Source organism: Cinclus cinclus, chromosome 6 (assembly GCF_963662255.1).
Source record: "Cinclus cinclus chromosome 6, bCinCin1.1, whole genome shotgun sequence".
Classification (NCBI taxonomy): Eukaryota; Metazoa; Chordata; class Aves; order Passeriformes; family Cinclidae; genus Cinclus; species Cinclus cinclus.
The window spans coordinates 10,010,241-10,037,933 of NC_085051.1; the positions used below are offsets into that span (position 1 = coordinate 10,010,241).

Consider the following 27,693-nt stretch of genomic DNA (forward strand, 5'->3'; position numbering starts at 1 on the left):
GGGCAAAGGGGCCCGGGGGCAGGCGGAGGGGCACAGGCAGCGGCGGCGGTAGGGAGCCCGGCGGTGCCGGGGGCCGGGCGGCGGCCGCGCGGCGGACGGGCGGTCCGGGCGGCGGGGCCTGCGGGGCGGCGGCCGCGGGGGCCGCGCTCGAGTGGGCGCTGAGCGGGGCCGGCCGGGGGGGGGGGGGGGGGGGGGGTGGGGAGCGGGAGCTCGAGAGCAGCGGCCGCGGCAGCGCCTGCGCGAGAGGCGGCGCGAGTCCGGGGCGCGCGCGGGAGCAGCGCGCTGATTGGCCGATCGGAAGTGGGGGGGCGGGTCCCGCCCCGGCCGGGCCGCCTATTGGTCAGGCGGCGCGCGAGCGGCGTGAGCGCGGCGGGCGGGGGGGACTCGGGCCTGGGAGGCAGGGCCGTTTCTCGCGTCCCGCCCGTGGATTGGTGATCGCGGAGGGGGGGCGGGGCGCAGGGGCCGCGCGTGGAGGCGGGCGGCGGTCGCTGATTGGCCGCGGGCGGCGGGGGCGGGCGTGCCCGACCGAGGGTGGAGCGCGGCCGTCCCGGCCCCGCCGCCGCCGCTGCCGCCCCGATGCCGGCGGGCACCGAGCAGCCGGGAGGCGCCGCCGCCGAGCCGCCGCCCTCCCCGGGACCGCCGCCCGCCGCAGACAGACCGCCGGCTTCGGGCCGCCGCCGTCCACCGCCGCCACCCGCCGCTGATCAGGGGGAGGAGTCCGGCGGCAGCCGGGTGCTGAGGGGCGGCCGGGACCGCGGCCGCGCCGCTTCGGCCGCGGGGGGAGCTGCCGCCGCCGCATCCCGCCGCCGGAAGGCCGAGTATCCCCGACGTCGGCGGAGCAGCCCCGGGGCGCGGCCCGCCGCCGAGCAGCCCGCCGCCGAGACGCCGCCCGCGGCCAGGAAGGCCCCCCGGGCCGGGTGAGTCCCTCCAGCGCCGGACTCCGCCCGCGCCTTCCGGGGATCGCGGCCGGGGACCTGCGGGCGGCCTCTGTCTGACCCGCGCGAACGGGCCCAGGCCCTGGGGCCCCCTCCGGCCGCGGGGTGTCCCGCGCCACCGCCCCTTTGTTCCGGCCGGGCTGCGCCGGCCCCGCGGGTCCCTTCCCAGGAAGGGCAGTGTCCCGGGAATCGCTGGCTGCGCAGTGCCCTCGGGCAGCGGCCGCTGTCCCGGTGCCCCGCGGCGCCAGCGTGGTCTGGCCGCGTCTACCAAAGGTCTGGGTGAGGGAGACGGTGGGGTCTGCGCTCCCGGCAGGAGATGCTGCATTCGCTGCACCGATCATGAGCAGGACACCGGAGCCTTTGGAAGTGCAGCTGTTCTGCCCTGTTCTAAGCACGAGATCCCCCTGGGATCCCCGATAACTCTCCTGGGCATGGCTGGGCCTTTGCTGTTGGATATTCCTCTAGTTGCCTTCAGCTTCCTGCAGCTGAAACAATCCACCTTGGCATGAGGGGTTGAAAAATAATCCAATAGAGAGGCACCGGGACTTTGAGGAATCTGGGCACATCTCCATTCAGTTCCTTGTTGCTGCCCCCATCCCATAGCGTCTGGCTCTTACACTAGCTTTTATGTTTCTTTCAGGTGCACAGATAAAGTTGCTGGTAAAGGTAAGAGCTGAATTACTCACTCCTGGTGTTGTGTTCCATCTAGAAAATCCTATGGCTTAGCTCACTCCTTTTGGATGTTCCTTTTAAAGAATGTTTTAGTGCTGGGTGATGAGCAGGATTTTTTCTGAGTCTCAAGACTGTGGAACGGTGATAAGTTGCTGCTGGTGTTGGCATGTACCCAACCTGCAAAATCTTACTGTCCCAAAAAGTACTCGGGCTTTCCATGGCTGTTGGGAGTGTGAGGCTGGGCTGCTCCATGGTTTGACAGTTCTTGTTGCACACCAGTCCCAAGTAGCTGGCAAATCCTGGGTTCACTTCTCTTCGGTGCTTAGAAATACAGGAGTAGATCCTGGAGAGACCTGGGAAGGTTGTGTGGAAATTGGTGTGTTCAGACATTCACACTTGTTCTTTTCTGCCTTTAGTGGATTATGGTTTTATTTAGGCTGATGTCTTCAGGGGTGGAAGTGAAAATTATTCAGAACTGGTGGTGTGAGTAGGGTCAGAAGACAAAAGCCCCACCTGTGGGGATCTGTGAGCTGGAGCAGAACTTTAGTTTTCCAGTGCACACTGTGAACTTTGAGCACCTATTTAACAATTTATTGTTAAAAAAAAAAAGGAACAAAACCCAACCTAAAAAGCAAAAAGAAAAATCCCAAAGTTAGAGGGCTTTTCTCCTCACCTGGTGATGACTTCTGAAACGGGTCCAAGTAAAGAGCTTTGTGTAGTGTTGTTTTTGATCTGGCACCAGAGAATTGTGGCAGAATGAAGCATTGAGGAAAGGAGGTCACACACCTGTGCAGATGAATTCCCCTTTCTCCTGGAGCTGTCTCGGTTTGTTTGCCAGCAGTTGTGTCTCGGAAGCTGCTGTTATTCTTGTGTTTTGGTAACTCTTTAGCTTTCTTCCTACAAGTCTTTATTCCATTTGGGTGTAGAAATCCATCCCAGTTCCAGCTGGCAAGGTGTGTTTTTACAGACTGAAGCAGAATTAACCGCTGTTTGTTGATCCCAAACCTTGCTCGTGTGTATTTACCCCTCACTGTGTAAAGGGTAGGCAGGAAGATTATGTCAGAGCTTCAACCTTTTACATCAAAGCACAGTTGCTAAAATGTCTAAAAAAGTTTAGCTTCATATGTGTATAGAGTTAAGACTTTAATGGTCATGCTTGGTATTTCTGGTTTAAGGAGAAACACTTAGTGGTAGTGGTGGAAAACGGGCAGATTATTCCCATTTTTACCCCAGGAAGTGAAAGCTGTCAAACTGAAATTCCCAGGTTTGGGGGCCATCTGCACTCGAGCCATTTTAGCTTTTAACTTGTGCTCTGAGAGTTTCAGCTGTGCTTGAAGGTGAGAGTGGAAAAAGTGCTAGTTAAACTTCTGGGGCTCTATTCTTTTCCTGATTAGATTTGCAGCCAGAATGATGGTAGGGAATAGTTGCATGGAAATTGGCACTGGGAAGAGCTGACTTCTGGGCCAGAGGAAATCTGTGCCATGGGGGGCGGGGGTTGTTTGTTTCTGGTTTGTTTTTTAGTCTACAGAAGTGAGGAAGCTGCACTCCTGTGTCTTGGCTGCACGCTGGATGAAGCCCTTTTGCACCTTGTGCTGGTTGCAGAGGACCTGGAAACAGGCTGAGGAGTGTCTTCCTTAGACAGGTTGTGCAGAAGAAGGAGAGAGGCTTCTCCCTCCTCCTCCTCCTCCTTCTCCTGTTGGGCTTTAGCAGAAGTTTATTTTTTTTTTTTTTTTTTTTTTTTTTTGTTTTGTTTTGTTATTGCATTGCATTGCATTGCATTGCAGTATTAGCCTTTACTGTCAACTGCTAGATCCAGTTTGGAATATTCCCTGGGAGCTGTGGTACAGAGCCATGGGATCAGGCTTCTCCAGCATCTCCTTGGGAGTTCTGGCTGTGCAGGTCTGATGGGAATTTAGAGGGGAGATGAGCCAAAGGTGTGTACCTGAGTGTGACTGTCACTGCAGCGGCGTGCATGGGGGCAGCTGCAGTGTCAGCCTGTGTTCCCTGGCTATTCCCTGTTGCCTGCTTAGTCATGCCGTCGCAGGATTTCCCAACTTGTGCCTGCAGGAGTATTGGATGCATAAGTAGAATGTTTAATCTCAGTTTACAAATGAATTTGTGTAGCTGCAGTGGCTGTGTAGCAGAGTTCACGTCTGGCTTCCCACAGCACTCTGTATCGTTGTGGGAATAATTTTCATTTTAATCAAGAGAGTCACTTCCCTGGAAGCCTGTTCTCAAATCCAGGGCTTTTGCTAAGAAAACAGTCAGGTTTGGCAGATTTAAAAAAAGATAGAAAATTTTGAGGCTCAGGTAGTACCAAATGGGTTTGTACAGAGAGTACTCACATGTACTCACATTATACCTAAGAGTTTTAATCTTAATGCTTCATGCTCCTTTTGGGACTGACTGCTTTCCCTTAAGGCTTTGTCACTGTTTGGAGAGAGAAATGTCATTACTTAAAACCAAACTTTATAAAAATGCACTGAATTTAAATAGTTCAGACTGCCCAAACCATCCAAGGATTTTCCTGTGTCCCATCTGTACAGTTCCACAGTGCTCTGGTAGGGGAGAGCCCTTTGAATGGAGCTTTGCACTTGGATATTTTTCTTGAGTTTCATTTTTGTCCATGCCATTATAAACCCAGGTGTCTGGTGCCTTATCTGTTGTCTGGTTGCTGCCTTAAATCTCAGAGGTGTGCATATGTTGTGGTGCATTTATTTTTATGACAGCTTTTTAACTTAGCAATTAATAGTTTACTTTCCTTTCACTTAATTGCACACATGTATTTTCTGAAATTATCTGCAGGGTCAGTAAGAAGCTTTTAAATGCTTTATAAATCAAAGTCTGTTCTGTTGAAAAGCAGAGCAGTGCTCAGAGCCTTGTCTTTTGGTTGTCTAAATGAAGCCACAGCTTCACTGTGAGTGTCCTTCCAGGTTCCCTTTTCTTGTCTCTTCTCCCAGAGACTGACATTCGCTCACAATTTTTAATCTATTTTTTGTGAAGGAAAAAGAGACAAAAATTTATTCCAAATCTAGAACTTCCCATATTTTGGGAAAGGCCTTGGAGTTTGCTGATGCCAGCTGTTCCTGCATCTGAACACTTGACAGACAGAAGTTTCCTGGTGCAGCCCTGACCCTTGGATAGGGACCAGGGACCATGTTGGGAGGATCTAGAATGAGAAGGTTTTTCAGCTCATATCTCTGTATCACTGTGAGTTCTGTGGCAAAATAAATACTTGATACATCTCCTGAGGATGGTGTTTGGGAGGTACCTGGGTATTCTCAGCAAGTAAAAATGCCCTGAATCTGTTAGACAGCCTTGCTGAAGCAGAGGAAGTAGGAAGGAGAAATCCTGGGAAAAGGCTTATCAAAGACTTTCACTTTAGAGGAAGGAAGCAAAGCTGCTGGGTGAGGGTTGTGCTCTGTCCAGGTGTGTTCTCAGGCAGGTCTGCTTCAGTTCTGTGAGCCTGATTTTTAAAATGATAAGCAATCAGCTGAATGCCCGATCTTCCAAGGGAATACAGCTCTTCCAGAGCAGCAGTGTGTGCTATCCTTGGCAACACGGTAGTGGTTCACGGGGGAATTTCTAGAGGATGGTTTCAAGTGTCTTTGGGTTTGATTTAGCATTCAAAAACCTGAGATGTTCGCCATGAAGACTGAGAAGGTGCAGCAGTCGCCTTGAGATCTGCTAAAGAAAGCCAAGAAGGTGCAGTACATGCTCTGATGGTGAAGTTTATACATGCAAGACAGCAGCTTGATGGTTTACAACACAATGTGATGTCTCACATCCGGGATTCCAGTCAGGCTTTTCCAGCCAAATGTTGCTTATTCCCACCCTGCTAATCAAAGAGCAGACAGTGAGTAATGCAAAGCAAACTGCGTGCTAGGAGAAAAGGGATCATTTGGTTCAGAAGGCCTGATGCAAAACTGGAGATGGAAGGCTGGGAGGAATTGGAGAAGTTGTGGATTCCTCATTCCTGGAAATATCCAAGGCCAGGTTGGACAGGGCTTGGAGCAGCCTGAGCTAGTGGAAGGTGTTGCTACCCATGGCAGGGGTTGGAATGAGATGAGATTTAAGGTCCCTTCCAACCCAAATCTTTCTGTGATCATCTGTCACATTTAAAAAGGCTTTGAGTTCCTGAAGGCCCAGTGTCACAGCAAGCACCAAAAAGTGAGATCACATGAACTGTACTTGGGAATTTTAGTTTTTAAGGGATTAACTTGTTCGCAAGACATTTCAGCCAGTTGTTATCTTGCCAAAGCATGTTTGGAGACCAGCCATGAGCCAAAAGGAAACCACCTGTACAAGCTGTAAATAAGCATGGAGACCTCGGGCTAACAGCATTTGTAATGCTTTTTGCTCTAGCACAGCACTAGAAACATCCAGCTCAGATCCCTCAGGGATATTGCCAGGTGTACAATTCCAGTGAAGTATATGTTTGGGGGATTCTCTAAACATGACTTTCCACATGGCCCAACTTTGAAGCCAGCCTTTCATAAAGCACTTGCTGAGCTTTACAAGTGTCTCTTTTGTTGTGCTTAGAGCCAGCAAATCATCGTCGTAGAAGTCATTATCCAAGGGAAATGTAATCTGCTTTTAAATATTAGTGTCTTTCCTTAGGGACAATGTGAGGAGAGTTTTAAGAGAAGGTTTGCTGAGATGAGGACCTGGGGAGTGTCTGGGCTCAGCAGAGAGGGCTGAGTAGGTTCCCACAGCAGGCAGGGGTTTAAGGTGTGATTAACTATGGGATTCAGGGGTTTTGTACTATGATGAAAGAGCCTGCAACGCCTGTTTTAGCTCCCAAAGAAGAGAAGGAAGAAGAGGAAGTGTCCAGCGTGCTGAGCCATGGCTCTCCCGTGGGCACGGCCCGGCCCAGCCGGAGCTGGCGCAGCAGCCGGACGGCGGCCGCCGCTCGGCAGCGCGACTCCGAGAATTCCCGCACCTCCAGATCCAAGGCAGGCTCGCTGCAGCTCATCTGCAAGTCAGAGCCCAACGCCGACCAGCTGGAGTACGGTACGTGGGGCATGGGAGGCCTGGGGACGGTCAGGGAGCCGGCTGTGGGTGTCACTCTGGGCGTGCGGCTGGTGCTGGCGTGGTGCTGCTTGTCACGGGTACCTTCTGCCACCAGCACTCCCGGCTCTGAATGTCGACGGAGGTACCGTGAGACAGATGAGCTCACTGCAGCGAACACACTTTGAAACCTAATGGTGACTTTTCCTTTCAGTGGTCACAGAAGAGCATCAACCTCCAGATGGAGTCAGGTAGGACATGTCGTTTTGTGGTGGTTCTTCCTATTCAGTGTCTCAAGGTGGGCCTGAGTTGCTCGAAAACAAACGCTTGCGTGAGGTGTTCCATGGGACCCACACGCTCTGTCTCCTTTGGTCCCTTGCCTTTGCAGTTCCAGTGCGCGCAGATGTGCAGAGATACTGTGGTGAAATTGATAGTAAGATGTAATCTGGGCATTCCACCTGGTAGCTTTGTTGCTGTGGGTGGGTAGGTTCAGGAGAGGACACAGTTCTGCCTGGCCTGTTTTGGTTGTTGCTGTGCTCCTTGGTCAGTGCAGGATGTTACCTTTCCCCAGTCCTGCTGGATGAGGAACTGCTATGTAATAGTGTCCTTTCCATGCTGGGGGGTGGTGCACGGATATTCTTGCAGTAGGGGCCAAGCAGTTGCTGCCAAAGTCCTCTCTTCTCCTTTTCTCCCAGCAGCGATGATGATGAGGAGATGCTCATCAGTGAGGAAGAAGTTCCCTTCAAAGATGATCCCAGAGATGAGACCTACAAGCCCCACCTAGAGAAGTATATTGGATTATGTACTTACTGAGGGTTTTGACCAAGAAATCTGGGCATGTTACCTGAATTACCTTAATATGCCCCAAAGCACCTGTGCTAGTTGATTTGGTGGAATGGTTCTAAACACTGCCTGCATTGGCCAGAACTGTTCTTCCCTCAGGAATTGAATTCTTTAGAGCCTTGCTGGCTGCTGGATGCTTCCCTAAGCCTGGTTCCCACTTCTGCTTGAAAGTGGGACTTGAAGAATAGACCTGAACTGGGGTCCATTTCTTTTTTTAAATCTTTGCAAAAAGCAGGCAGTGGGAAGAGTATTGCAATAATATGTTGCATTTGTGTCTTTGTAGGGAAGCACCAAAGCAAAGGAGAAAAGCTAGCAAGGGGAAGGAGGAAAAAGAAAGGCAGAAAGAGATTAAAGTGGAAGTGAAAGAAGAGAACGAGTTTCAGGAGGATGAAGAACCACCGAGGAAGTGAGTAAACTCTGCAGTTACACATGCCAGTGTGTGCTGTGTGTTTTGCATTCTTACTGGTGTACAACAGTGTTTAATTGTTGCTGGTTCCCCCCATCCCCCTCCTCCTCCTCCTCTGGGCATGAGAGCTGACAGGGCAGCACTGTTTATCCTGTGCCCTCACATCTTGCCTGTGTGCAGCCACAAAAAAATCAGACTTTAGCTTAAGTGGAGGGTTTTTTCATCATCCTGTGGTTAGTCAGCCTCCATGGGTGTGACCACACAGTGGGAAATACTTTGGGGTGTCCTTACAATGGGTTCCTTGTGATGCCTCGAGTGGATCCTGAAAGCCAGTGGGAGAGGGCAGCATTCCTGCTGTGTGCTGGGGGCAGACACTGGGATATCTTGTCACTGGAATACCTTATGTGTGTGGTAAGTGTCCTTTTACATTTGTGACTTTCTTTACCAGAGCTCAGAAAAATCAGCTGTTTTCCCCTGGCTTTTGATAAGTAAAACAACAAACTTTTGCCACACAGTCACCAGTGGCCTGACAGCTTCGGGTGTGCTGTGACTGGAACTCATGGCTGAAGCATTTCTCCTGGTAACAGAGGGAGATTGGTTTATGTGACTACCAAAGCCTTTCTTTGGGATAATATGGGGGGGGGGGGGGGGGAGAAAAAGGAGCTGGTTTTGTACCTCAGCTCTTCTCTGAGTGGTTGGAATGGCCCGGGCTCCCTCTGCTGACCTGCTGCACACTGCTAGTGTAATTTCCCTTGCTATTCCTGAGCTTCTGCTGTTTAACAGTGGAGAGGAGTGAGGAGGCTGAAGTTTTGAGAACATTTTTGTCTGTTGGAGAGTGCTTTCTGAGGCTTGAGGTTTTGTTGTTTGAATCAGACACTGCTTTTTATGCGTAATAAAACCTGTGGCTCTTCTGAGGGCTTGGCTTGAATGCTGAGTGTGTGTTCAGTATGTTCCTGGCTTGCCATCAATAGACATGTCTCAGTAGAGTCTAGAAAATACTTCCATCAATCTACTCCACGTGTCTCTGCAGCAATGGGATCAGGAAGGCAGAGCTGGGCAGAGCTGTGGCCTGGGAGGCTGCAGTTTACATGTGAGCACAGGTCTGCTCAGACAGAGCCTAGATTTTTGTCTTGACAGGTACAGAAGCTGCTGTAGCTAATTGAGAGGCCTGTAAAATAGCTGCTGGATCATTAATCCCATTCTTCCTGATCAGGCAGGTGGATGCTTTCCCATGGTGAGGAATGTTCCCCAGCAGAGCAGAGGAAATCGGGTGCACTGTCAGTTCTAGACTGTGTTGGCAAAACTATATGTTTATGAAAAATGCATTAGGAAATGGGAAGTATTGAGAGAGCAAACCACGTGAAGCATTTATTTCTCTGGAATTCTTCATATTTTGAATCTGTCTCCAACTTGCACTCAGTTTTTGTGGTTTTTTTTTTCTAGACCATTTATTTCATGCAGTTAATGAGGCAGTACAGCATACACGTCAAAGTCTCTGCCCACTGCTAATGCAAAGAAGCTTCTCTCAGCTCTCTTTCTGTATTCCCTGTTACAGGAGGGGAAGGAGGAGAAAGGATGACAAGAGCCCAAGGCTGCCCAAGAGAAGGTAATTGATCCTCTCAGCCCAGTTCTTTTCTGCATAGTTGCTTCCCTTGTGTCCTACATGTAGACATGGATTGTCCCAAAGCCATTTCTATGCCTTAAAGGGAATAAAACCCAAAAATATCAGCATACCTTGTCTTCCCTCTTCTGTAGGTGTTGGTATGATTTCTTCCAAGTGAACCAGCCCCCTCCCCACTTCTCAGTTGATCCTCCCATGGCATTGCCCAGCAGTAAGGCTCTGACAATTCTGGGTTTCCTGAGGTTTTCCCAGCTCTAGGAAGAGCCCTCAAATAGTGGCAGGAGAAAAGGTGGCTCTTGGACAGCAACTGTGTCACAGCCCAGGCAGGGGTTTTGGAGCAATCGTGCTTTGCTGTGCTTGCACTTATTTGTGGCATGAGACACGTAAGCCACTCACAGACACAGAGAATTGTGATTCTAAGTAGGACATATATAGAATCTTTATCTGTAGAATCACTTGATCATAGAAGCAGCCAAGCACTCTGCCCCTCTTGTTGCTGATTTCCCAGGAAGAAGCCTCCGATCCAGTATGTCCGCTGTGAGATGGAAGGCTGCGGAACGGTCCTGGCCCACCCGCGGTACCTGCAGGTTGGTGGAGGTGTTCACTTCCTCTGTGGCATGTGGGAGGGCAGGGAAGGAGTGCTTGGAGCAGGCAGCTAAACTTCCACTGGCACTCACACCCCTTTCTGATGCTGTCATTTTGGAAGATTTCATTGTGGCCAGTTGTAGCCGCGTGTGTGAGTGTTTGTCAGGTTGCTGGATGTCATGTGTGTTTTATTTTCCAGTGGAAATCTAAACTTGAGTGAACCTCAGCTGTTCACTCCGCTGCAAATTTCCACTCTTTCTTTCCAGCATCACATAAAATATCAGCACTTACTGAAGAAGAAATACGTGTGTCCTCACCCCTCCTGCGGTCGGCTTTTCCGGCTCCAGAAGCAGCTCCTGCGGCATGCCAAACATCACACAGGTACAGGGGGATGGGAAATAGATACAAACTCCTCTTCAGGTCAGTGAACAGACAGTGGGAAAAGGGAAAAGCCTCTGGGACTTCTGGGGAGAGTGAAGCCAAGTCAGGTGGCACAGATTTGCAGCAGCAGTGGCAGGGTATTACTGTCTTCTGGATTACCATCTTTTATTTTAGACTATAGAGGTTTTATTCTCCTTCTGGCAAGCATCACTCAGGGGCTCTGTAGAGGAATAAACCTCTACAGATAAAGTCTGATTTATCCCAATTTGCCAGCCTTTGAGTGTTGGTCAGAGTGGATAATTAGCTCTTAGGGGAGTCTTAATCATGCTTCACCTCTCCAGATCAGCGGCTGTGGTGTGTTGTGGGACACCTCCTCCCAGAACTTGGTAGTTCTCCTTGGGCAGCTTTACCTGCACTGTCTGAGAGTTGGGAAAGGGAGCAGGTCTGTGGGAGAGCAATGCTGCAACTGCTGTTGTCTTTCAGATCAAAGGGATTACATCTGCGAGTACTGCGCCCGGGCCTTCAAGAGCTCCCACAACTTGGCAGTGCACCGGATGATCCACACGGGCGAGAAGCCCTTGCAGTGAGTAACTCTGCCTGTGCCTTGCCCTGCTGCTCCCCAAGACACCCATTTCAGAGCAGCTCTGAAGTCGGGGCTGGAGCCTGTTCCTGGTGTCCTGGCTCTCTTTGAACACGTGCTTGTGTCACCTGCTCCTCAGGGCAGTGTCTTGGTGCGGATCTGGGGAGTGTAAGCCCTCAGTAAATAAATTCAGAGCTGGAGCTGCAGTGACAATAGCGAGCCCCTGCTGTTTTCCTGGGCTGCCACCTCACCACTAGTGTCCCTGTGAGCGTGTGTGGATGTCCCTTTGTTGTGACCTCCTCGTTGTCCCCTCCCAGGTGTGAGATCTGCGGATTCACGTGCCGGCAGAAGGCTTCCCTCAACTGGCACATGAAGAAGCACGATGCAGACTCCTTCTACCAGTTCTCCTGCAATATTTGTGGCAAGAAATTCGAGAAGAAGGACAGCGTCGTGGCCCACAAAGCCAAGAGTCACCCCGAGGTGCTCATTGCTGAAGCACTGGCTGCCAACGCAGGTGCCCTGATCACCAGCACCGATATCCTGGGCACTAATCCCGAGGCCATTGTGCCACCGACAGATGGCCAGGGCCTCCCACTGCTCCCTGATCCCCTGGGCAGTGCTCCCCCAGCAGATTGCCTGCTGCTGAGCCCAGAGGGGATGCCAAAGCCCTACTGTGGCGGGGCAGAGCGCGTGAGCCTGGTGGCTGACGGCAAGCTCTTCGTGGGCAGCGGCAGCAGCGCGAACCCAGAGGGGCTGGTCATGAACACAGAGATGCTGGAAGCCAGTACAGAGGTGCTCATTGAAGATTCAGACTCCACTGGACCCTAGTGGCAGGGGAGCACCTGGGTGCTGGGACAGTTGGGACTCTGTATTTAAAAGGAAAAGGAAAAAAAAAACAAAAAAAAGAAAAAAAAAGGGAGGAGGCACTTACAGAAAGAGAGGAAAGTTAAACAAAACTTACAATACTAGTAAATAACTGAAGGGTCTGCTCCCCTCCAGCGCAGATCACAGCACATCCTCTTTCTCCCAACCACTTCTCTCTCTCCCACGGCCCCTTTGTGGAAAGGGGCACATGCTGCCATTGCCAGAGCAAGTTGGATTGATCGGCGGATTTCTCCAAGGGAGGGGGCACTGCCAAAACCCTTCGCTCTACCCCAAAGCAGTTGCCTTTCTGGCTCCTTGGCGTGGCCCCACTGGCAAACTAAAAAGCGTTGGACATGCTCTGGAGAAGTTCCTTAGGACTCCCTCTCCCCTGGTCCCGACTTCTATGCACCACTGCACTCTGGTCCTTGCAGTCTCCTCCTTCCTTGCCGGGGCTAGGAGTTTGGCACTTTAGCCCCTCGGCAGGGTGAGCTGTGAAGCAGCAGTGCATGTCCAGCTCCCACCGCGCTCCCCTGCTCCAGCCCTAGCAGGAAGTGAAGGGAGGGAACGCCTTGGCTCGTAGATCGTGTTTGCTTGGAGAGGCCCGGGGGCTACAGGAGCCCTGCGTGGGAGAGGCAAGGAGGAGCATCCCAGTTTGACGACAGTAATTTGCACTTTGAACATGCTTCGTTTTTGTGTTGTGGTAACAAGATTCCTTATTTATTGTTTAAAAAAGGGTCGGTATTTTTTAGTTCTGTTCTTAGGGGGCGGGGGTGGAAGGGGTTCAGGCTGTTTTCCAGTAGGCTCCAGTGCAGGGAGCTCCAGTGCCATCGTGCCAGCAGCCGGGAGAGCTGAGGTGAAGGCAGCACTCTGGAGTCAGATGTGTCTCGAAGCTTTTCCAGAGTAGAGGGAGAGCCCCTGGAGAAGAGCCTGTGTGCAGTGGGAGTCTCTGCAGCAGCGTGTTAGCAGGAGGATGAGGTGAGTGATGGGCTGTGTCTCCCTCCCTCCCAGCTCCGGGTGAGCTCCTTTGCATTAAATGCCTGTTCTGCCTCCAGCCTTTGGGGGAAGGACGTTGTTAGCCAGGAACTTGTTCTTGTGACTCGGGACAGCCGTGAGCTACTTGCTGCTGGGGGATGTGGTGCTCCTCATCCAACTCTGCCTCTCCTTTCCAGGTCTAGACAAAGACGCAGCAGGGACTGGATATGGTTTTCTCAGGCTTGTTTATCGAAGGCAATAGATTGATGTGGGACTAAGGGGCTGTCTGCATTTCTCCCTGCCCTCATTTTTGGGGGTGGATTGTGTAGCCGTGTTCTGAAAGCTTCTCTTTTCTGCACAGACACTCCAGCTTTCCCTGAAACATGGTGGGTCAGGTGTTGCCTGCTGGTGTAGTTAGGGCAACTTTGAGCCCTTGAAAAAGTTTACATAGGATAAGATGTGTCTGCTATGGAGACTTGGATTTTTTTTGCTCTTCTCTGAAACTTTGTGTGGAGATTCAGTGGCCTTGAATTCGTAGCAGTTTTGGAAGAGGTGAAGAATAACCTGTTTTTTTTGTTTGTTTGCTTGGTTTTTTGGTTGAGTTGCTGCGGTTGGGAGCAGAGCTGAGCTGAGCTTGTCTGAGCACAAGATCAGCTGAGCTGGTCTGTAGCACACAGCAGATTGATGAAATCGGGTACCTGGGGTCTGGAAAACTGCAATAAAATGTGAAATTTAATTGGATTAACAGGAAACTGACTCTGAACACCCACTCTGTCCCCTGTGATGCCTGGAAATCCAGCTGTGGCCCAAACATGCTGGCTTTTCTCAGGCTGTTTGTCCTGGTTTGCCCCCTTCCCTCCCTTCATCCTCCCCCCTTACACTGATACCTTTGTCAGAGCAAGCCGAAGCACTTCCTGGTGTTGGGGCGGATCGAGGCTGAGCAGTTGGGTGTCCTGTGCCCTGGGTGTGGGCATCCCACGTCCTCATGCTGTGGCAGCAGCCTGGCTCACGTGGGGGCCCAGCACACCTGGTGGCAGGTCTGTGGAATGGTCTTAAACTAAACCAGTTCCTTCGGTTGAGATGATCCAGTGTCTTTCTTGGATTGCTTTACTGTGGTTTGCAGCAGGAAACTTTCTGGGTGGCAGCTGGTCCCCTCCCCTTGCAGGCTAGAGAGGGGCAGTACACTGAGGCCAGCAGTTAGCCCAGCTCTGATGGTTTCACCCCCAGCAATGTGAGGCTTCTCTCTGGGGACACTTGGTGGCCCTCAGGGCAGGTTGGCTATGTCCTTCCTACCTGTTGCTGCTGGCCCCTGTGCCTGTGGGAGGTGCAGGGTGGGCAGAACCTTGCACAGAACACTAAAGGAGAGCTCGGGGGTATGTTGGTCAAGGGATGGCACTAAAAGGCTTTTCTTTGGGCCAAGGGCTTGCTCACCTCTGGTGACCCAGCACTTGGCACCGGGCTGGGGGAGACTTGCTCGTCCCACGTCTGCCCCAGTGGAACAGGGTTTGCCCCTGGCTGCACTTCTGGGATGCAAAATCAAACATTTCCTTTGCTTCCCAGTCTGGACACCTCTGATCCCTGCCGCTCCCTGCCTTGTCCTTCCATTACACCTCTTGTAGCTCTCCCTTTTCATTTTCTGGCCGTGGCCAGGTGCCTGTCTGTCTTCTAACCACAGCCTGCTCGCCCCTGATGCAGGAGACATGTGTAGCTCCCTTTCCACACCCTTCTGAAGCCCTAAAACTGACAGCCCTCCTGCAGCTCCTCCTCCCCTCGATGTCTCTCCTTCACTCGCATGCAGTTTGCTTCAATAAATTATTGTAGTAGTTTGCAATAAACTTTTTTGTATTTTTTTCCCCTGTATTTATTTTTTTTTTCTCCCTGGGGAGGGATCGGAGGGGGCACAAGGCCCTTTGACACGGGCAGCACTTTGGGGGCTCTTGGCTACTGGGCTGGGGCTAGGGGCCCCCCAAGCTCAGCAGCTTCTGCAGTAGCCACGGGGTGGCAAGGAAGCTGCTGGGCATATGGGGACCCCGAGGCAGGCACACTGTAGTATTCATGGGAAGCTGCTTTTCAACTCCTGGGGTTTTTCTCACTCTTGATCTGGGTAATGCATAACCAAAATAAACATACTGAGGAAAAACCAACCCAACCCAAAGGGCTGTTTTTGTCTTGGTGTGTGCAGCTCACCTGTGGGGTGGCCGGTGTTGTTGTGGGCTGGCTGGGATACCTTTCCCTGTCTGCAGCCCCTCTTTAGGGCAGGGCCCCTCTGGGCATGAGAGGGTTAGAAACACCTGGCACAGATCCTTCTGCCATGGTTTGGGTTGCAGTTCGGCTTGGGGCTGCTGCAGGATCTCCAGCCTGGGGGCAGCCCTCGAGCATTGCCTGGCCCTGCTCAGGCTCCAGCCGGCTGGCCGGGCTGAGGTGTTGAGCAATGTCCGGGCTTTGCTCACCTCTTCCCGGCAGAGGTTTCCCGCGCTCTGGAATGAGGGAATGAGCCGAGGGCTTAGCGTGCTGCTAATCTCACTGTGTAGCTGGGAGGGAGGAGTGGGTCAGCCGGGGCTGGGAGCCTGTTGCTGCCGGGCCAGACAGTTCTGGGCAAGGCACTTGGAGTAGCGATGCGTGGGGGAATTAGGGAAATAATCTGTCGCTGTTGATCCCAGAGGCGGGAATTTGCAGCGTGGTGCCAGGCCCCAGGCACGGAAGAGGGGGAGAGCCAGGCCAGCGGACGTGTGAGCGGAGCTCCCGGCTGGAATGCACCAGCTCAGCAAGGGATTGTCCTCGCCAGGCCGGACGGGTGCTGCGCCCGGAGCCTGGTGGCCGTGACAGCTGCCCGGACCATGGCAGCCGCAGAGAGCCCCTCTGCTGCCCTCCGGCGCCGCGACCTCTGCAGCCGCGGCATCCGCCTGGCCGGCAAGATGCGCGCAGATGTCGTTGACCTCCTGGACGCCTACGTGAGTTTGCCCTGCTCCTTCTGGGATCACTGGCGGGATCTGGGCAGCCGTGCTGGGGGTGCGAGGACTCCGACCCGTGGCAGGGACGGGGCACGGGGAGTCCTGCTGGATCTGGCACCTGGGCAAGACTCTGCTTGCGCTGCCCCGACACCTGCAGGGCTCGGCGCTGGGGATCCCCCCACGCTTGTCCTGCCTCCACTGATCCCCGACGGGTCTCACCCTGCAGGTGGAGCAGCAGGGCTTGGACGCCTCGGCCAGCGTGGCAGCAGTGGAGGGGGTGCCGCTGGCGGCAGTGGAGCGCTGGGACGAGCAGACGGGCACTCAGCGGCTGCTGGAGAACCTGGCAGCCTACCGGGCCTTCCGCGCCCTGCTGGCCCAGATGCTGGAGGAGCAGCGGGAGCAGCTGGGCGAGGCGGACGCGGGCCTGGGCCGGGCGCTGGCGGCCGTCCTGCTCCAGGTCTCGGCCTTTGCCTACCACCTCGAGGAGCTGCTGCGGCTGGAGAGCCGCGGGATCCCCGGCGAGGAGGGGGACGGGCCGCCGCCCCCGCCGCGCCTCAGCCTCTTCGAGCAGAAGCTGCGGGGCCTGGGCGTGCTGCGGGAGCTGGCCCAGTGGGCCGTGAGGTCCGTGCGGGACCTGAGACAGCTCGCCAAGCCCAGCCCGGCCACCGGCACGGCCCCTGGCCTGGCCGAGAGCCCCTGAAGGCGGGCACGGGGTGGGGGGGTCTTGGGTGCCGCTGGGGCTCCTTGTTCACCCTCTCGGAGGACAGCTGACAGCGAAGGAGGAGAACGTGGAGGGGAGGGACCAGGTCATTAATGCCCCTGCTTTTAGTGCTGCTCCCAATGGGGAAACTGAGGCACGGGCTGCAGTCTGTCCATCTTCAGGTGTCCTTGGGCTCTTCCTGCTGGGCAGTTGAATTATCCCCCAGGAAGCAGCTCTGCTGCTCGTCCCAGGGCCTAGAGGCATGACCAGCGGCACTGCCCTTGTCTTTGGAATTTGGACCTATGGCTGGCAGATGCTGCCTTGGGGCTCTTGCAGATGGCAGGGCAGGATCGAAGGGACAGAAAAGCATCACCTAGTGAAAGGAGTCTTGGGACCTGTCCCACCCAGCTGCAAGGCACAAGGCTTGGCTTCCTGCACGTGGACTCTTTTCCTTCTGCCCAGCTTGGCTAGCTGCTCATTGAATTTCTGCTCTAACTGCTTGGGGGCTTTTTGGGGAGGGAGGGAAGCAATCAGGAGTGGAATTCTTAACTGCTTGGACATGATAATGCAGAGGATTTTTTAACTGAAAGGGGATCTTTTAGCTGTGATTCGGAAGCCCCTCTGCAAGGAGGTTAGTGCCTGCAGGGCTTATTTTAGGACTGGGAATGGCATGGGAGAATCTTAACAGCCCCAACCACATCCTTCACCCTGTGAACTGCTGGGATGTTTCACGGCTTCCTGGGCCACGGTTCTCCTGCCGACTGGATGTGATGGCTGCTAGCTGCTGAGTGAATAAAAGGGCTGGGAGATCTACCAGGGTGATGTCCTTCTTGGGGGAGCTGGGGCAGTCAACCTCACCAAAAAGCCTGAGCTGCCCAGTTCTCACTCCAGGGAAGGGTCTTTCCCAGTGGAGTAAGAGGTTTGAGGGGGATGCAACCAGCTGGGAGGTCATGGGGATGATGAAGGAGCCGGGGATTAAGGAGATGGTGGGAGGAGAAGGAGGAGGTGGTGGGTGACAGGGCTTGTGCCCTATCCTGGTGAGGCCCTGCCTTCTCTGTGAGAGGACAGGCAGTACGGAGGGAGGCTGGGCCCACAGAGCAGAGAGGAGGCTGGGGACGTGCCTGGCTGGCTCTACACAAAGTGGCTTTGTGGTGGCAGGTTGGGGCAGCAGCGGGCATAGCGCCTGCCTCAGAACCAACAGCGTCTGCACAGGCACGGGGGCTCTGCAAGCACAAAGAGCAGCCCGAGGCTGAGCCCCCAGTGCCATCCTGCCCACCCCACGACGACACCAGGCTGCAGGGTTGGGGCAAGGGTGGTTTGATGCAATCTGGTTTTGTTTTTTTGTTTTTTTTTTTTTGGGTGATGCCTGAGAGGAAGAATGTGCACCTTCTTCATCGCCACTTAACTGCCTGCCCTAAGCTTTGCAGCTCAGGCTGGATTATTTCAATCTTTATGCTTCCCTGCACTCGGGAATAACAATTTATGGCCATTATATTTTTTTCAGGATTAATCAAAGCAAGTCTATTTTCTGACAAGTATTTTTCTTGCTCGCTGCTGTGTGCTTGAAGCCACCTTGCTCTTCTCCCTTTACATCCTCCAGCTCAGCAGTGGTCGGGTGCTCACACCCTCCTCACCTTCCCAGGGGTGGGCAGGGACATTTGGAATATGTCCTTGAACCTCACCACCAGACCAGGTGGGAACAGACCTCTTTTCTCCGGCAGCACAGGCCGGGTAGGAGGTGACCTTCAGATCCAGGGAGCCGGCCAAGGCTGCAACCCGATCCTCCCACATCAGCTGCTGGCAGAGAGCTGAGCTGGGTGCTGCACTTGCACTCCAGGGTGAAAGCAGCAATGGAGACCCAAGGTGGATGATGGTGTTGCCCCAGGGATTTCCCCGGGCTTTTGCAACCTTCCTTCCTCCTTCCCTGTTACCTTTGCCAGCTGGGTACACCTGCATTTGTGGAGCAGCCACCACGCTTGGGAATTGCCACCCTGACCAGAAACAATGGGAAAAAGCAGTCCATTAATCCAAACCTCCACGCTTTGGCTGAGCAAGAGGCTCCGGCTCCCGGCCTTTCCCTGCCAGCCAGCCCCCACCATGCCGTGCAGAGGCGGTGACATCTGAGCTGGCTGGGATTTAATGCTGTTTTCCAGCTGCAGCCCTGAGGGAATCACCAGTGAAATGATTTGGCGAGGACAGGGGCGCCCAACAGCTGAGCTCCCGTGGTGCCAGGAGGCCCTTGGATTTGCTTTGCCACGGATTGAAGTTGATCTGGCTGGCTGAAGGCAAATGATGCTGCTCATTTTGGAATCAGAAATTAGGAGTTTGAGGGGAGGACAGCTGTACCTGTGCGGCTGATGCTGCTGAGGACCCCTGCAATGGCCTCCTGCAAACTGAGAACCCACCAAAACCATCCAGCTTTGGGAAGAGACAAGAGATTTGCAGTGCTGGTGGGAACAGGGAAGGGGGGGGGCTTTGGAGGGAGGGAGGGCTGCACTCCCAAATTGTAGCAGGGATGGAACCACCAAAAGCAGCCCATGGATGTGTTTAATTTCAAATTAATAAATGTTTTTTAGGGCTTAATGTGTGGCTGGGCACACTTTGTGGGGTTGCAAAGGTTTTGAGCTGACTGAGGCTGCTCCCTGCTCTCAGGCCTTGGTGCTGTGTGGGAATGGATTTGCTCCTTGCCCACAGGGCACCAGAGGCCAGTGGGATTCAGCCGTGCTGGTCCCACTGCTTCACCCACAGTCCCAGCATTGCAGTGCTGGCTTCTGACTTCTTGATCCTGAGCTGGAGCTGGGGTGGGTGGATGTTCACCAACACTTTCCTTTTTTAATAGCAGGAAAGCCTTTTCCTCCCGTCTGAGTCAGTGGAAAGGATTTCCCTGGGTTTCCCCCCTCGTAGCCTTGGCTGCGCTTGTCTGCCTCAAAGGAACAGGTGGAAACCCCAGGGGAGTGGTTCTCTGCGGCTGTGCTGCTTTCCTGGGAAGGGTCAGGAGCCCTCCCTTCTTGCAGGAAAATGTGCCTGAAGCATAGCCCTGCGTGTGTCTCCAAGTGTGAGCTGGAAAAAAGGAGAACTTTTGTGGTTCACCTCATCCTCCCTCACCACAGCGCCTGCCAGCTGGCATCTCTGCAGTTAGTCCCCACCTGTTCATTCCCCCTTTTTCTTCCCTTCGTTTTTTCCTCTCCTTTGGATCTTGTCTAATGGTTTCTCACCACAAGCACCACTGGCAGGCGCTCAGCAGGATGGGCAGTGCCTGGGAAACAGGTTTGTCAGGAGAGGAGCTTCACCACCTGCCTGGGGATGAGTTGCCTCCAAGCCGAGGTGGACTGTGGAGTGGGGGATTTCTTGTGCTGCTAAACCTGGGACACAGGGGCAATTTGTACAGTTCTCCCAAACCAGGAAAGTTCAGGTATTTCATATACAGGGAAATCAGTGTTAGGTGTGTGTGAGCACGGGAGCACAAAAGGAGTTGAGACCAGTCTGTCACCAATATCCTGCCATTCTGGGAAGCTGCTTATGGGGCTCTGTGGAAGAACGAGCTCAGGAATGTTTTTCTGGCCTGAAAGGAAGGGCCAGCACTGGCTGCTCCCGTCGGAGGGTTGCCATAGCACAGGGGTGCTACATCACAGCAGGGGCAGCCAGGCAGGCAGCTGGGCGAGCGGGGCTGCAAGGGCAAGGGTTACAGCCCACGTGCCCCTCAGACATGAGGCAATTTTGGGCTTTGAAACCATTTTTGTGTGTCATGGGCCACAGGCAAGGGGAGCTCAGGGCGCCGCTTCTGGAAGAAGCTCTTGGACCACATTTCCCTGTCACAGCACATCCCTGAGACCCACCAGCACCCCGAGTCCCATCGCTGGCAGGCAGGGACTGGGGTGGTCCCCACAAGGACGGGCACACGGCCGGGGCTCCCTGGGCTGTTACACCTGGTTGGGGGTCTTCGGGTGCAGGGTGGGGGTACAGGGACATTGGGAGGGGTCCCAGGGGACAGGGTGGGGGCACAGGGGGTACGGGCACAGCGGGGACCCGGGGTGCAGGACAGCGCTCCAGGGACCGAGGCGGGACGGGTCTCTCTTTCCCCCGCGGGTCGCTCGGTGCCGCCGGGGCGGGACGGGACTCGGTGACGTGTGTGGGTCCCGCCCCCGGCCCGGGGCGCTCGGTGCGGGCGGAGGGGCCGGGAGCGACGCCGCGGGTGCGCGCAGGGGCGAGGGGCGGCCCGGCCGTGCGCGGCTCCGGCCCCGGGCGGGGGCGGGCAGAGCCCTGCGCCGCGCCGAGCATGCGAGAGCCGCCGGGGCGGGCGGCAGCGGCGCAGCCAGCCGGGGCCGGGGCCGGGGCCGGGGCGGCGGAGCCATGCTGCTGGCCTCGGCCGTGGTGGTGTGGGAATGGCTGAACGAGCACGGGCGATGGCGGCCCTACAGCCCGGCCGTCAGCCACCACATCGAGGCTGTGGCCCGCGCCGGGCCGCGGGCGGGCGGCAGCGTGGTGTTGGGCCAGGCCGACAGCCGCCTGGCGCCCTACATCATCGACCTGCAGTCCATGCACCAGTTCCGCCAGGACACCGGTGAGTCGGCCCCGCCGCCCGCGCCCGCCCGTGCCCGGGGGGCTCCTCCCGGTGTTCCCCGCTCCGGGGCCGTGCGGGGCTGCACCGAGCACCGCTGCCGTGCCCCGCCGTGCACCGCCCGGCCGCGATGCCGGCTCGCCCGGTGTCCTCCCACCCGATCCCCAGCCCTGCCCTCGCTGCCCAGTGCTGCCCACGCATCCCTGATTCCACCCCCCCCCCCCCCCCCCCCCACCCCGGGGGTCGCGCTGCCCGCTCTCCTCGCTGCTGCAGCGCCCCGGGGTCTGTTGTACCCACCCCGTGGCCTTTCCTTCTCCCTTGAGGAGACCCCTGCACAGCTTTCCCGGGGCCGTGCTCCCTCTGTGCTAGCTCTGAGCCGCCATCGACCTAGAGCTGAATGGCGCTCGGGTGACAGATGCTGCCCTGGGGCATGGCAGCCCCAGGGCAGGGACACAAGCAGGTGGAGGGATGCTCAGGGAGGGCACGGGCAGGTGGGTGGGTCCCTAGCGTGATGGGGTTGTCTGTCCCCCACCTCCTGGGGTTGTCTGGGTCGTGAGGCACAGGCACCCGTGGCAGGGCATTGGCAAGAGGGGTTGTGGCCCCCCAGCACCCCCGTGATGGCCAGTGTGCTTTGTCCCTGGGGTGCAGCAGAGTGCCAGACACCCCTCCTTTGTCCCTCTTTCCCCAGCAGCCCTGGGGGCTGGCGGCGACCCTCCCCTGCCCGTGGGTGTGGGGACAAGGGACCTCTGCGAGCAGGGTGGCTGGGGGCCAGCTTCTGAAGACTATTGTTGCCCAGGGTGGAGGACTGAAAGGGAGATTGTTCTGCCTCTCCCTGGGTTGCTGGGGATGTTGGTATTTTGGGTCATTAAACAGCTCTGATTTGGGGGGGTCGCGACCCTGGCAGGCCCTGAATAGCTATTGTTCCCTTTCTTCCCCTGTTGAATGGGAGGCCGGCTGGCGGCGCGGGGCTGGGGGAACACACAGCATTCCCACACTGCTGCCTGGGGACCGCCAGATGCCGCATGCCGCCGGATTAGGATAAATCATTGCCCGCTCCCCTCGGCTTTTCTGCCCCGGGTGCCCCTTGGCAGGACAGGGTGGCTTGGCTTGGCTTGGCTGGGGTGTAGCACCCCGTGCCCCTTTAGCAGGGTGCTGATAAACACCTTTTCCTTCTTATCCCACTCATGTCCCTGCGGGACCTGCGGTGGCGGCTGCTCTCCGCGGAGAGGTGGGGGTGAGAAGGGACTGAAATTCTTGGAGGCTTTGCAGGACACGTGGTGAAAAGCCGAAGCAGCAGACTTGTTATTGCTTCTCTTTGAGTGCTTTCTTGTTCCTCACCCTGGGCTGAGCCATGGGGAGCTGCAGAAGGACCTGAGGGCAGTGGTGCTCATCCCACCTGTTAGCAGACACCTCTGGGTATTAGGATGAGATCCCAGGACCAAGCCCAGCCATGAACAGCCAGCCCTGCTTTGCTGTGAGACATCCCAAAGAGGAAGGCTTTCTCCTCTCTATAGGAATCTCCTTTTCTGTAGGAATTTCCAAAATCTTTGTCTATGCATCCTAGTTGACTGGGAGTGGTGGGAAAGGAAATGCTTAGCCAAAATAAGGATGCTAGGCACAAAGCCTTGGTGCTTTGTGCTCTCATCCCACTCCTAATGTTTGCTGATGGGGCAGCGGGAGCTGGGCACAGGGCCCCACTCAGACTCCTTAGCTTGGCCTCACAGGGATTTTCCCTGTGCCACAGTTGGGGTTTTCGTCACGGGCTGGTTTGGCAGCTGCAGATGGTGGGGCTGGCACGAACCCCGCTCCCCTGTGTGCGATGAGGGCCTGTGTGTCTCACTGCTGGGGCCTTGGAGCTGTCCCTTAGAACTTTTATTCGCCTGTTCCATCCCAGAGCTGGGAGGGAGACAGGCACAGCAGGACTTGGGTGCCCTAATGCCTGGTTTCATCAGGCTCCTGGGGGAAGTCCCTGGGAGCAGGCTGGAGCAGCCAAGCTTGTGGTTCTGTGTTTCCCCATCTGGGCTGAGTTGCTCCATGCTGGGCCTGTGGGCCAGCGTGAGTGAAATCTGCCCTTCCCTTCAGTCCAGTTGCACCCCCAGGCTGTGAGGCTCCCTGCTCTCTGGAGAAACTGAGGCACACCAGTCAGTCCCCTGGCAGGGTGGGGACAGCCGCAGAGCCAGAAAGCCATGCTGTCCCCGCGTGGAACGGCACCGGCGGGGCAGGTTGGGGTGGTTCCGCTGCCTGCCCACGGGTAGGTGCTGGCGCCAGGGTCTGACAGCATCTGTCCCCTTCCCTCAGGCACCATCCGGCCCGTCCGGCGCAGCTACTACGACCCATCCTCGGCGCCGGGCAAGGGAGTCGTCTGGGAGTGGGAGAATGACAGCGGGACGTGGACGCCCTACGACATGGACGTGGGCATCACCATCCAGCGCGCCTACGAGAAGCAGCACCCCTGGGTGGACCTGAGCGCCATCGGCTTCTGCTACGTCATCGACTTCGCCACCATGGGCCAGATCAACCGGCAGACCCAGCGCAAGCGCCGCGTCCGCCGCCGCCTCGACATGGTCTACCCGCTGGTGTCGGGCACCCTGCCCAAGTCGCAGTCGTGGCCAGCCAGCCCCGGGGCGGCGGCGGCCCCGCCGGTCCCTGCCTGCACCTGTCCCCAGTGCCTCCTGGTCATGAGCGTCAAAGCGGCCGCCGGCCCCGGCACCTCCACCCTGCAGCCCCGCAAAGCTGCCCCCGCGCCGCCGGCCGCTCCCAAGCCCCCGCTGCCCGCGGCAGGGCCGAAGGCGCCGGACGGCGTGGCCGCGGTGCGCGGCTCGCTGAAGCCGCTGGCGGCGCAGGGGGGCCGAAGGCAGGCGGCCAGCGCACCTGCCCTGAGCTCGGCCGGCGCTTCCAGCAGCCCCCCTGGCGTGGGCAGCGGCAAAGGCTCCCGGCCCAGCCTCGGCACCCTGAACCGGAGCCACCTGCAGCGCCTGGCCATCGCCCAGTCCCGCGTGCTCATCGCCTCCGGGTGAGTCCCACGGGTGGCCTGAGCGGAGAGAGGGACAGCACAGAGTGTTCCCCCTCCACAGGGCACAGGGTCTGTCAACCCTGAGCGTGGTTGGAGACACCTCGGTGGTCCCCAGGCTCTCGTGGAGGGTGGTGGGTTCTGCTGGGCCCCTCGCCTTCCCCGCAGGTGCCTGCGGCCCAGAGCAGGGATGGGGTGGCTCCTGCATCTCAATGAAGAGGCTGAGGCTGCTCTTTCTCTTGAAGTCAGGGGTTGGGTGGGGGACTGCGAAAGGCCCAAAGAAAAGCCATTCAGGCCCCATGAGAAGGGGTCCCTCCAGACCCCCACCCTCCAAAGACATTATTTTGTGATGGAGTGGACATTTAATGGGCCTGTTTCTCCCCTTTGTCTGGCTCTGCCATCAGCCTTCTGTCGCAGCCTGGCCCCTTTCCTCTCTCCCTCTTCATCCTCCCCCTTCCCTTCGCTCCTGACCTGCAGGGAAACTTTCCCATGGAAGAGAGCCCCAAGGGGAGGGGGAAAAGAGCTGCGGCAGTGACGTGGCCGTAGGAGAAAAGAGGAAAAGAAACAACAGAGTGGCCTGGGGAGCTGTGACAAAAAGGGGCCATGAATGGAGATGCAGTCAGGGTTTCTAAAGCGCCAGAGAAAAGGCGGTGGTGGGGCAGGGAGGGGCACGTTGCCCCATCGGGGGTTTCTCTGTTTCCAGCCAGGACCTGTGCAGTTGCTCAGGCAACTGTTGTGTGGCCCCTGGGCCCTGTGGGGACGTGGGTGCCTCCTGACGTGGTTGCTGCTGACTCCCCTCAGGGTCCCCACCGTCCCTGTGAAGAACCTCACTGGCTCCAGCCCTGTCAACCCAGCGCTGGCAGGTGAGGATGGGGCTGCAGTGGGTGCTGGCTCCCCTGGGGTGGGGGGCAAACAGCCCCAGTTTTGGGGGTACATCTGGGGTTTGGGGTGTTGCTGGTTTTCCTCAGTGCCGTTTGTTACCTCCTCTCGCAGGGATCACAGGGATCCTCATGAGCGCGGCCGGGCTGCCTGTGTGCCTGACCCGGCCCCCCAAGCTGGTGCTGCACCCCCCACCCGTCAGCAAGAGCGAGATCCAGTCCATCCCCGGCATCTCCCACTCCTGCCGCAAGACCACCAAGAAACAGGCCAAGAAGGGTAAGAGAGACTGTCCCTCCTGCCCTTCCTGGTTCCCCTGTGCCCCCCATCCCTTCTGCTGCCCCTGGCAGTGGGTTTCTCCCATCCTTTGACTCTCGCTCTCCTGCAGGTAAAACCCCAGAGGAGGTGCTGAAGAAATACCTGCAGAAGGTGCGGCATCCGCCGGATGAGGTGCGAGTGGCAGGGCTGCACCAGGGAGTCCCGGGGAGCTTTGCCCTGGGATGAGCAGGGCACACGCAGTGCCGTGTGCAGGGATATCCCACCACCCTGTGTGGCTCTGCCCTGTCCCCAAAGAGGGGCTGTGTGCTGCATGCACGGCCCCTGCAGGGTGACAGCCTGGCCCAGGGCTGGGTGCCGGTCCCTGGGTGAGAGCAGGCCAGCCCAGCAGCACGCATCCCTCTGATCCCTGTCCTTCCCTCTGGCACAGGACTGCACCATCTGCATGGAGCGGCTCTCTGCCCCCTCTGGCTACAAGGGGCCCCAGCCAACCGTCAAGCCTGACCTCGTGGGGAAGCTGGTCAAGTGCAGCCACGTCTTCCACCTCCACTGCCTGGTGGCCATGTACAACAACGGCAACAAGGTGAGAGGCTGCAGCCCTGGGGGATCCCCAGCTCGGCCACCTCTGCTGAGCTCCACAAGCTCTCCATGGGACAGAGCTTCAGCCTGGCTGTCCTGGAGGACTCTGAGCTCGCACCCTAACTCAGAGTTTCATTTTTATCAGCAGCAAGCAGTTGGGGACTGCTAAATCAGAACTCAGGGTTGTGTGGGTGTGTTTCCCCACACCATCCCTGGTTTTATGTGCTTGTTTTCCTTGCCAGGGTGGACTTTGGTCCCTGTGTGTTTGAGCAGAGCTACCTGGAATTTGGTGCCAGGCAGTGGTTCAACAGCCACGGGAGGGTTTTTGCAAATAACCTTAGTGCTTGCCATTCCCTGGAAAATGCATTGTTTAGAGATTTTCAATATTTATTGTATTTCCCTCTTTGAAAGAACAAAGCAAAACAAACCACCAATTCAGAGCTAGGGAAAGCGATGAGGACTGGAAAACTGCTGGGGAAGAGAAAGGCAGACCTCAGGTTTTTGGTTGAAGTTGGGTAGTGAAATCTCCTGGCCCTGTCCCAGGTTCCTGAGAGTTTTTGAAATGTTGTTTTTCCCAATTAAAATAGCGTTCAGTGCTGCTCAGGGACTTACACTGCTAGCATGGCTCGGTGCTGGAGATACTGCTTTCACTGTGTCCCCCTTTTTCCACTCTCAGGATGGGAGTCTGCAGTGTCCCACCTGCAAAACCATCTATGGGGTGAAGACGGGGACGCAGCCTCCCGGGAAGATGGAATATCACATCATCCCCCACGCGCTGCCCGGCCACGCCGACTGCAAAACCATCCGCATCATCTACAACATCCCCCCAGGGGTGCAGGTGGGTCTGGGAGGGCCACCTGGGGGGGCTGGCAGCCCTTGTCACCTCTGTATCACCCCTAGGCCCCGCTGCAGCTCGTGCCTTGACTCAGGAGCTGCTTGTCCATAAGGATGTTGTGGGAAGTCTGGGATGTATCTGCATTGAAGTGCTGTCCCTGTCTGCTTGGTGGTGGGGGGACGGTGGCCATTAGTGCCATCAAGACTTGGGGTGCTGGCCCTGTGTCCAGAGCATCCTTTTGAACTCCAAATGGGTTTTCTTCTCCCACTTCCCACATTGCAGGGACCAGAGCATCCAAACCCTGGGAAGAGCTTCACGGCCCGTGGCTTCCCCCGGCACTGCTACCTGCCAGACAGCGAGAAGGGCAGGAAGGTGAGCTGGCTGAGGCGTGCCAGGGTGGGAAAAGCAAACATGGCTTAAGCAGGGGAATGTGGGTGGAGGTTTCCCTCACAGCCCATCCAGCAGGCTCTGCAGGAGCCCTGTGACCTTCCCAACGTGGGCTTGGCAGCCTGGTCCCTCTGTTTTGGCTGGGGCAGGAGGTTGTGCTTGGGTGCTCCAGAAGGGCTTGCCTGTGGGCTGCCCACATTGCTGTGGTTGCTTTGCTGCCTGCCCCATTGCTGGCCTCCACAGGTACTGAAGTTGCTGCTGGTGGCTTGGGACCGGCGCCTGATCTTCGCCATCGGAACCTCCAGCACCACAGGCGAGTCGGACACGGTGATCTGGAACGAGATCCACCACAAGACAGAGTTTGGCTCCAACCTCACTGGCCACGGCTACCCCGACATCAACTACCTGGACAATGTCCTGGCTGAGCTGGCAGCCCAGGGCATCACGGAGGAGAGCCTGGCACAAGAGAAGGACTGAGACTGTGGCGAGAAGGCAAGGAAAGGGTTCCCTGTGCCGGCACCCACCAGGATAAAGCTGCTGGAGATACCTGCCTGGGCTTCTCAGGGCACACCTGGAGCCCCCTGCTTCCAGTGGCAGCCAAGCAGTGCCCCAGGCTGGCTGGGAATGTGGGAGAAGGTCCTTTTGGCCATCT

The 27,693-nt window shown here is 56.4% G+C and overlaps 3 protein-coding genes across 5 annotated transcripts; all 3 read left to right on the forward strand.

Moving 5' to 3' along the window:
• Positions 1–462: 462 nt before the first annotated feature.
• ZFP91 (ZFP91 zinc finger protein, atypical E3 ubiquitin ligase) lies at positions 463–14,975 on the forward strand. Of its 3 annotated transcripts, none has more exons than XM_062495971.1 (11): positions 463–917; positions 1,576–1,601; positions 6,405–6,620; positions 6,832–6,868; positions 7,313–7,405; positions 7,744–7,866; positions 9,422–9,472; positions 9,996–10,074; positions 10,339–10,453; positions 10,937–11,036; positions 11,351–14,975. In XM_062495971.1, exons 1-11 carry the CDS (start codon positions 577–579, stop codon positions 11,859–11,861), a joined length of 1,692 nt encoding a protein of 563 aa, XP_062351955.1. In that variant the 5' UTR covers positions 463–576; the 3' UTR covers positions 11,862–14,975. The 3 variants fall into 3 exon arrangements, with proteins under 3 accessions (XP_062351955.1, XP_062351956.1, XP_062351957.1); XM_062495972.1 differs by having other exon boundaries at positions 7,316–7,405; XM_062495973.1 differs by lacking the exons at positions 463–917; positions 1,576–1,601 and adding an exon at positions 1,617–3,541 and having other exon boundaries at positions 5,231–6,620.
• Positions 14,976–15,537: 562 nt separating this feature from the next.
• Positions 15,538–16,561, forward strand: CNTF (ciliary neurotrophic factor). The gene is made up of 2 exons (XM_062495304.1): positions 15,538–15,820; positions 16,047–16,561. The coding sequence occupies exons 1-2, from the start codon at positions 15,707–15,709 to the stop codon at positions 16,518–16,520; spliced, it is 588 nt and encodes a 195-aa protein (XP_062351288.1). The 5' UTR covers positions 15,538–15,706; the 3' UTR covers positions 16,521–16,561.
• Positions 16,562–20,870: 4,309 nt separating this feature from the next.
• DTX4 (deltex E3 ubiquitin ligase 4) lies at positions 20,871–27,518 on the forward strand. The gene is made up of 9 exons (XM_062494859.1): positions 20,871–21,081; positions 23,377–24,091; positions 24,890–24,951; positions 25,082–25,243; positions 25,353–25,414; positions 25,671–25,823; positions 26,496–26,657; positions 26,937–27,026; positions 27,285–27,518. Exons 1-9 carry the CDS (start codon positions 20,871–20,873, stop codon positions 27,516–27,518), a joined length of 1,851 nt encoding a protein of 616 aa, XP_062350843.1.
• Positions 27,519–27,693: the final 175 nt, after the last annotated feature.

Coding starts and splice junctions, on each gene's coding strand:
- ZFP91 (XM_062495971.1), top strand. CDS start 577: ATGCCGGCGGGCACCGAGCAGCCGGGAGGCGCCGCCGCCGAGCCGCCG. Junction 9,473..9,995: donor CCAAGGCTGCCCAAGAGAAG/GTAATTGATCCT, acceptor CTGATTTCCCAG/GAAGAAGCCTCCGATCCAGT. Junction 10,075..10,338: donor CCCACCCGCGGTACCTGCAG/GTTGGTGGAGGT, acceptor CTTTCTTTCCAG/CATCACATAAAATATCAGCA.
- CNTF (XM_062495304.1), top strand. CDS start 15,707: ATGGCAGCCGCAGAGAGCCCCTCTGCTGCCCTCCGGCGCCGCGACCTC. Junction 15,821..16,046: donor TTGACCTCCTGGACGCCTAC/GTGAGTTTGCCC, acceptor CTCACCCTGCAG/GTGGAGCAGCAGGGCTTGGA.
- DTX4 (XM_062494859.1), top strand. CDS start 20,871: ATGCTGCTGGCCTCGGCCGTGGTGGTGTGGGAATGGCTGAACGAGCAC. Junction 24,952..25,081: donor TGTCAACCCAGCGCTGGCAG/GTGAGGATGGGG, acceptor CTCCTCTCGCAG/GGATCACAGGGATCCTCATG. Junction 25,244..25,352: donor CAAGAAACAGGCCAAGAAGG/GTAAGAGAGACT, acceptor GCTCTCCTGCAG/GTAAAACCCCAGAGGAGGTG.